This window comes from Nomascus leucogenys, chromosome 13, assembly GCF_006542625.1.
Source record: "Nomascus leucogenys isolate Asia chromosome 13, Asia_NLE_v1, whole genome shotgun sequence".
Lineage (NCBI taxonomy): Eukaryota > Metazoa > Chordata > Mammalia > Primates > Hylobatidae > Nomascus > Nomascus leucogenys.
The window spans coordinates 31,817,024-31,825,558 of NC_044393.1; the positions used below are offsets into that span (position 1 = coordinate 31,817,024).

General features: G+C 46.0%; 1 protein-coding gene across 8 annotated transcripts in view; it reads right to left on the reverse strand.

Moving 5' to 3' along the window:
- TM9SF4 (transmembrane 9 superfamily member 4) overlaps positions 1–8,535 on the reverse strand; it is a 55,760-nt gene extending 47,225 nt beyond the window's left edge. For 2 of the 8 annotated variants that reach the window (XM_030825342.1, XM_030825340.1), the window contains exon 1: positions 8,286–8,465. In XM_030825342.1, the coding sequence (XP_030681202.1) occupies positions 8,286–8,300 (15 nt within the window). In that variant the 5' untranslated portion in view covers positions 8,301–8,465. Of the gene's footprint in view, positions 1–7,995 lie in introns of all 8 variants that reach the window. The other 6 variants (XM_003273509.3, XM_030825343.1, XM_030825341.1 and 3 more) reach the window with 4 other exon arrangements.

The window sequence follows — 8,535 nt, forward strand, 5'->3', positions numbered from 1 at the left end:
TCTGTAAGGAAGGAGCAAAGTACCTGCTTCTTAGGAAATTCCTTTAAATCTTCTTTTAATTTTTAATTGATTGCCTCATTAACGCCCATGCAAGGTTCAGTCTGAAAAGTCAATTAAATATTTAGTAATCATCTTCTGCATGTTCAGAGCCATGAAAGGAGTCCTAAGAGATGTTAACCAGCCCATTCAACGTCATTTTGCTTTTGCTACTTGGTTTGCAAGTCACGAGACTGCAAAGGCAGCATATCAAGGAACAAGGTGATGGCAATCTAGAAGCCTTTTGTGCTGTAATCTAACACGCCATCACTGGCAAAGACACAGGTGACCTGGAATGTTATAAAGCTCAAGAGAACCAAGAATCAAGGTCTTTCCCTCCCCATCTGTTTTATTCTTGGGGGTAGGGTGGGTTGGGCACTCAGAAATATCTCCCCCAAACAGCTGTCTAATGAAGGGCTGGTAGGACTCAAAAGTACCCCCAGCCACTCCAAATTCACCCCACCCAGTTTGAAAGGTGTGAACAATTAACATCTTCCAAAGAAAACAGGAAGTTTCCCTGAGAACTAAAAATTATTTCATTCACTTGCATTTCTCTGTAACCAGAGGTTAACTTTTTCTGGAGCCCTCTGCCTTGCAATCTCCTTTCCCATAAATAGCATCAACTAGCAGCAATACATCTGGCCAATCTGAACAGCCTTTTTGGTTCCTGTTCCACGCCTTTCCTACTGCAAGAGCAGCATTTCCCTTAGCAATGGACTAGATTCTTCTCTTTCTTCTAAAAGACAGTCACTTTTTTTTTTTTTTTTTTTTTGAGACAGAGCCTAGCTCTGTTGCCCAGGCTGGAGTGCAGTGGTACGGTCTCGACTCACTGCAACCTCCGCCTCCTGGGTTCAAGTGATTCTCCTGCCTCAGCCTCCTGAGTGGCTGGGATGACAGGTGCCTGCCACCAGACCCGGCGAATTTTTTGTATTTTTGTAGAGACAGGGTTTCGCCATGTTGGCCAGGCTGGTCTTGAGCTCCTGACCTCAAATGACCCACCCCACCCTCGGCATTTCCCAAAGTGCTGGGATTACAGGTGTAAGCCGCTGTGCCTGGCGACAGTCACCATTTTGAGACCATGTCAGTAACTGCTCCCTCAGATTAAGCAAAAAAAAAAACAAAAAACAAACACACACACACACACACACAAAAGACAGACAAAGGAAAAAGAAGAGAGGAAAAAAAAAAGAAAAAGGCTTTGGGCACAGTTTGCCAACAGTTAACTGAAGTCAATTCCCAGTCAGTTAAAGCTTACCAAGAATCCAACCGCATGTGAATGAAGGCTAATGACAGCTAGAGACTACTTACCAAGCAGGCCCACGGAACTAAAGAACTCGCAGAGCAAGAAACAAACAAACAAACAAACAAAAAACAAATTAGCCACAGGAAACTGAAAATGTAGCCTTTATTTCAGAGCCCACAGACACAGAGTAGCTGTTGAACAGAAACACATTGAAGACTCAAAGCTGTAATTTGGGGATAGGGAAAAATGCACAGCAGGCTGCGGAAGTCCAGGTGAAACTAATAACCACCCTCACAAAGCAACACGCAACCAGACTTCAACCTTGACGCCAGAAAGTGCAGAAACGTACTGCTCTCCTGTCTCCACCTTGGGAATTTATAAAAGAACTCTCGGCTAGCCCAAGCAGCAGGCTTAGATAGCTCACCTCGGGAAGACTTCAAACCTTGGAGTAAAGTTACGGAGTGCCCTCTTTGTGCTAGCACTTTCATCTCATATTTCACTTAATCATCACAACAATCCCTTGAGAATATCATCCTTGTTTCAAAAATGAGATGATGAAAAAGTTCTGGAGACGGATGGTGCTAACAGCTGCATACGTGTAAACGTACTTAATGCCACTGAACTGCACACTTAAAAATGCTTAAAGTGGGCCAGGCGTGGTGGCTCATGCCTGTAATCCCAGCACTTTGGGAGGCTGAGGCAGGTGGATCACCCAAGGTCAGGAGTTCGAGACCAGCCTGGCCAACATGGAGAAACCCTGTCCCTACTAAAAATACAAAAATTAGCCAGGCGTGGTGGCACATGCCTGTAGTCCCAGCTACTTGGGAAGATGAGGCAGAAGAATTGCTTGAACCCAGGAGACAGAGGTTGCAGTCATGCAGTGAGCTGAGATCGCACCATTGCACTCCAGCCTGGGCGACAGAGTGAACTCTGTCTCAAAAAAAAAAAAAAAAAAAAAAAAAAAAAAAAAAAAAAAGCTTAAAGTGGTAGATTTTGTTATTACCACAATAAAAAATTTTAATATAAGGTAATTGAAGCTTAAAAGGGCAAACAGTTTTCCCAAAATCACATAACCAATCAGTCCAAAGTCACAAAAGTAATCACAGTGTCAGAGCTGGGAGTCTACCCCAGATTCTCAGACCAAGCATAAGACCAGGATTTCAAACCCTGGGAGGTCTGTCAGTTTAATGCATCAGGCATAGGTAAGAAACCATGTTAGGAAGGGAGAGAAGGAAGCAATGAAAAGGAATGAGACGGAACTGAGAAGTCCTGGGTGTCCCCATCCATGCCCCATTTGGGAAACCCTAGTGTCAGCAAATGGTTCAGGGATCAAAGCAGGCTTGGAGGTGGTAGTGGCTCCTATTATTCATCTGTGGCCAGATGGCTCTTCTCATCCTGGGTCCTTCCCACCTTCTTGCCAGTGCCCAGAGATCAAAACTCAACCTTCTCCAACATTCTGTGATGTGCTTCTTTATTGCCAAGATCAAAGGGAGACGTTTGTCCAAGTTGTAAAACAAAAACCAAGAGGCAACTTAATGTGATCCCAACCTCCTCTGTACTTCCTGAGGGGGATTAAGGGCATTCTTTTAAAGGGACCCCTCAGAGAAACACATTTAACCAAGGCCCGATGTCAGCACCTCAGCTCCAAGGACACAGTAGCTCCTGCAGAACATGAGCCAGGTGGGGAAACCTGGGTGATCAGACAGACAATACAACCAACACAACAGCTTGGCAAGATCATAGGGACCATCATCATGGAAAAAAACAAAAGTCTGATTTTATAGGCATATTAGCAAAACTCACCTTAAAGTATTCCAAACTACAAAATTTTCAACTCGGAATTTGGAAATCATCAAATACAAACCTTAATTTCACACATGACATATGTGGAAAACACACTAATGAAGCCAAAGTAATTTGCCCCAGGCCACACAATGCATCAGTGGCAGCGCTGGGACCAAGCCCAGGCTGCTGGCTCCTGCTGCAGCATTCCTTCTTCAGTCAGCTCATGTTCTCCTGTACATGGGGTCCAGATGAGACAGCAACTTCCTGCACACAAGACTGATGGCACAGTTCAGGCCTCTGGCCTTCTGTTCCAGGACTCTTATCATCCAACCTGATTAGCACCATATTCTACCATTAAAAACAGTTTTTGCTGGGCACAGTGACTCACACCTGTAATCCCAGCACTTTGGGAGGTCAAGACGGGAGGATTGCTTGAGGCCAGGAGTTCAAGGCTAGCCTGGGCAACATAGCAAGACCCCGTCTCTAAGAAAAATATAATTAAAAAATTAGGTGGATGTGGTGCATGCCTGTAGTCCCAGCTATTCAGGAAGCTAAGGCATGATGATCGCCTGAGCCTGGAAGGTGGAGGCTGCAGTGAACTATGATCGTGCCACTGCACTCCAGCCTGGATGACAGAGTGAGACCCTGTCTCAAATAATAATAACAAACAAACAAAACCAGTTTCTGTGCCTTTGATTGGGGCTGGAGGGACTACTGGCATTGGCTCCATTAGCACAAAGGCATCTTGATGTCATTCATTCCATTCCTGTTTCTGGACTGGATCAAACCCAAGTAACCTCAAAACAGTGTGAACTGATGCAGCAATACACTTCTATACACCCATGGAAACTGAAAGTATGTTCACACAAGAACTTACACCTGAATGTTCACAGCAGCATTATACCTAACAACCAAAAAGTGAAAACAATCCCAATATCCATCAACTGATGAGTGATAAACAAGCTGTGGTACATCCATACAAGGGAAGATTCAACCATAAAAAGGGATGCGGCACTACTGATACATGATACAACATGAACAATCTTTGAAAACATTATGCTAAGAGGCCAGACACAAAAGATCACATATAATTATCTTTGTATGGAATGTCCAGAATAGGCAAATCTATAGGGACAGAAGGTGAATTAGTAGTTGCCTAGGGCTGTGGGGAGGGAAGAGTAGGGAGTGACTCTGTTTTTGGGGTGATGAAATGTTCCGAATTACACAATGGTGATAACCATCACATTTAGTGTATGCACAACCTATGAAAACACTAAAACCCACTAAATTATATACTTTAAAGGGGTGAATTTTATGGCATATGAATTATATCCATAAAGAAGATTATAATAAAAACCAAAACAGTATGAACAATGATGTGAGAGAAGTAGAGTTTTATTCTCCAAACTGAAGTTTCTAGACTCCTGACACATCTAGAAATGTACTCAATGGACATTTCCCAAGTTTCAGTGAAATAATATTCCTAAGAACCGTTTTCCATAAAGAGTGAGACATGAGCCCGCCTCTCAATTCAGACCTAGCTAGATCAACACTGTATCCTGTAACTTTACAGAGTAGTCTAAATCTAAGGATGGAAGAAGACAGGAAAATCAAAGAGAACTTCAGTTTACACCAGCTATCTTCTATGGACGGAGAAGTCTTGCCCTGCAGGTTCAGGAAACACCCTCTATACTAACATTGTTCTGGGAGATGGCGGCTCAACCCTTGGGGAAGAAGAGCCATTCACCAAGGAAAGAGAGAAAGGGAAAAGCTCACATGCCACCGCACTTGCACCCACAACCCTAACTTTCAAAACAAAGGACAAACCAAAAACCCAGCTGTTCCCACGGCCACTGAATCCAGTAGTTCAGTTCCTCTTTGGCTGTATGACTCACCTCAGAGACCCATACACTCCAAAGTAGATCTACCGCACCCCCCCGCCCCAATGGTTATGAAATGAGGGTGTGTATGAGGGTGTGGGGACTATTCTGACTTCTGTGTAATGAAGTGCTGACACAGACCAAACTCAAGTCTGTGACTCCACTTTGCCCCTTCCTCACATACCCCTGTAATAAATTTGCTTCCACACCTTTTCACTATTGCACCAGATATGAAGTTTCTCCATATGCACCCTTTAAACTGGCCTCTGCGGGTCACTGCATATGTTACATACTCAGTTTCTTTAAATCAGTTACTGTTTTCAGTACAATACTCCCAGGTGGCACAACAAACACTAAATCACCATACTTTCAGGGTTTTGTTGTTGGTGGTGTGTTTTGTTTTGTTTTTTTGAGACAGGGTCTCACTCTGTCGCCCAGACTGGAGCGCAGTGACACAATCTTGGCTCACTGTAGCCTCCGCCTCCCGGGTTCAAGTGATTCTCGTGCCTCAGCCTCCCAAGTGGCTGGGATTACAGGTGCGTGCCACCACACCCGGCTAATTTTTGTATTTTTAGTAGACAGGGTTTCGCCATGTTGGCCAGGCTGGTGTTGAACTCCTGGCCTCAAGTGATTCGCCTGCTTCGGCCTCCCAAAATTCTGAGATTACAGGTGTGAGCCACTGCTCCCGGCCTGTTGTTGTTTCTTAAGACAGGGTCTCGCTCTGTTGCGAAAGCTGGAGTGCAGTGCTGTGATCAGGGCTCACTGAAGTTCAGGTGATCCTCCCACCTCAGCCCCCCAAGTAGCTGGTACTACAGGTGCACACCACCAAGCCCAGCTAATTTTTTCTTTTTGTATTTTTTTTTGTAGAGATAGGGCTTGCCATGTTGTCCAAGCTGGTCTCAAACTCCTGAGCTCAAGCGATCTCCCGGCTTTGGTCTCCCAGAGTGCTGGGATTACAGGTGTGAGTCACCATGTTGGGCAAAATCACTGTCCCTTCCACTGTGCTTAGACTAAAATCCGAACTCCTTTCCACAGCCTCTGTGCCAACCGAGAACAAGCTGGCTCCCTTCAAGTACTGTCCCGAAGGGGAAGGGCAAGCAACCTAATAAAACACTCTATTTCAAAATGCAATCCACAGACAACAAAATGTAGACCGCAGTCCATCCCATTTCCAGGCATGCTTCTCAAAACAGTTGCTCTTGCTTCCCTCCAGTTTCATCTTGTATCATTCTCTCCTACCCCAACCCTCATCATGCTTCGGCCCCTCCAGCCTTAGGTGTGTTCCTCAAAAACACCAAGCTCCCTTCCACATCGGCCCCTTACACTTGCCATTTCCTTTGCTTGGAACATTCTTTGCATGGCTGGTTCCTTCTTGTTCATTACGTTTTAACTCAAGTCACCTCCTCTGAGAAGACTTCTTTCTGACCACTCAATCCAAAGTAGTTGTGTCACCCAGTCACCCCAATCACTATCACTTCATTTTGCTGTCCTCACAGCATCTACTGGTGACATTATTTTGTTCACATATTTACTTGTTCACTGCCTGTCTCCTCAAACCAGAAAGGCTCCACAAGTGTAGGGACCTTGACCCTCTAATTCACAACTACACCTCTAGTTCCTGGAACAGAATTGGTACTCAAATATTTGTTGACTAAATAGATGTGTACCACATATACGTATTGCTAGCTTATAACCTCTTAAAAATCTCTGAACAAGGCAGGGATTTCCCAGTGCAGTGCAGTAAATACCACTTTACTCAATGTTTTCCTTATAGCAAGAGAGGGTGTGATTTCCTTTTAAGTTCTTACACTATCTCTGTTCTGAATGTGGTACCAGAATATATATAGGTTTCAACATACTACTTTGAGGATTTGCCCCACTCGTGGTTCAGCCTGAAGTCTGAAACCACAGAAACTAGGTAAGGCCATGAAATCTCTTTACCTGACCTCTGAAGTTCTAAATAAGGAATCCCTCATTAAACGAAAGATAAGTTCTCAGACAGCTAAGAGAAGGAGGGAAAATTGCTACCAGTCAATAATATATCCCTGTTTGGAGAAAACCAACACCAAATTATTTAAGCCAGAATCTTCCTTTGCTAAAGTCAAATGTCATTTCCTTTTCTCTGAGTCTTCCTTGTCATTCACTCCCAGGATGAAATTATCTGCTGAGGAGGCAATATGCAGGAAGATCCAGGAAATCATTCTGGACTAAGTGACTTCAATTTTAGTTCTGGTCTCTTGACAAGCAGAATTTGAACTAAACTTTTGGAAAAAGGGCCAGTCCTTCAAAGATTTACTTCCAAGGTTCTGCACCAGGAGCCCGCAAGCTCCGACCCAACTTCCAAGCATGGCTATTTTACCTCCACCCTCATCCACACACAGACTTCATCCCAACATATAGCTTCATAATAAAGAGCCTTCAACCCTAACGAGCTGTGTGGCCATGTTGGGGAATGGGAAGGAGAGCAGTGAGGTGGGGCTATTAGTGTTTTTCAAAACGTAGTTCACAGACCACCACCACTATATAATCACTAGAGTGCTTATAAAAGGGCAGATTTCTGGGCATCACCTAGCCCTACGGAACTAGAATCTTTGGGAGCGGGGCTGCTCAGGAAACTGCATTTTTAGCACGTCTCCCCCTACATACCCCGAGATTCTTATGCAAAGTTTGAGAACCAACAGGGTAAAAGGTCCCTAAGAGAGGGGCAGGGAGTTGACTGAGAGAAGACAGGAGGGGCAGGGAAGCGTCTAGGGATGAAAGATGGGGGTGGGGTAGGTGAAGGCAAGCTCTGGGGTAGCGGCAGTCGAGGGGCTGCGCAATGGGGACAGCTATAAGTGTAAGTGAGGACAGGGCTCTGAAAAGGATCTGAGGCAGCGCTTGGGCTGGGAGGGTGGTCAGAGGAGAGGTCACATCCGCGGACTAGTTAGGATGGTGGGGAGGCGGGGTGAGCAGGGTCTGGACGTGACGGGGAGGAGCAAGGATGAGAATAACGCGGGGGTGGTCTTCAGAGTGGTCAAGATTGGGAGGTGAAAAATGGAAAATGGGGCTCACAGTGGGCGGAGACCAAAAGTAGAATGGGAACCGGCGAAGGCAGCAGCGGAGGTCTCCCTCCGAAACGGCGCCTCACCCAAAACTCGCGGCCTTGACAAGCCTGAGTGCAGGGGCAGGGCCGGGGAGGTGGATTTCGGGGAAGACGAGCCCAGTCAGAGGTAGCCCTCAGGCCTGAGTCAGGGGTCCGGGAGGTGGCTCAGGGCCAGGCATGGGGTGCTGGAAGATCCTGGGATACCCCGGAGGGCCCCGCTCCAGCTCCCGCTCCCGCTCCCGGAGTCTCCTTCACTCACCATCGCCGTCGCCATCTTGGATCCACGTGTCGCCGTAATGACGTCAGCGGAAGTGGTGCTCCTTGGTTACGGAGTTTAACTCCGCAAGGTGGTCGTCTGGCTTCAACCGCTCCTGTAGTGGCGGTCAGCAGAGGGGAAAAGGAGTCTTAGCTCCTGCTCGACAGTCTGATCTGGGAAAGTAAGGTCGCTGATTAGGTGAAGAGAGAGAACCGTGTAACTATGGAAGCCATATTAGCTCCTGGCAGAAACT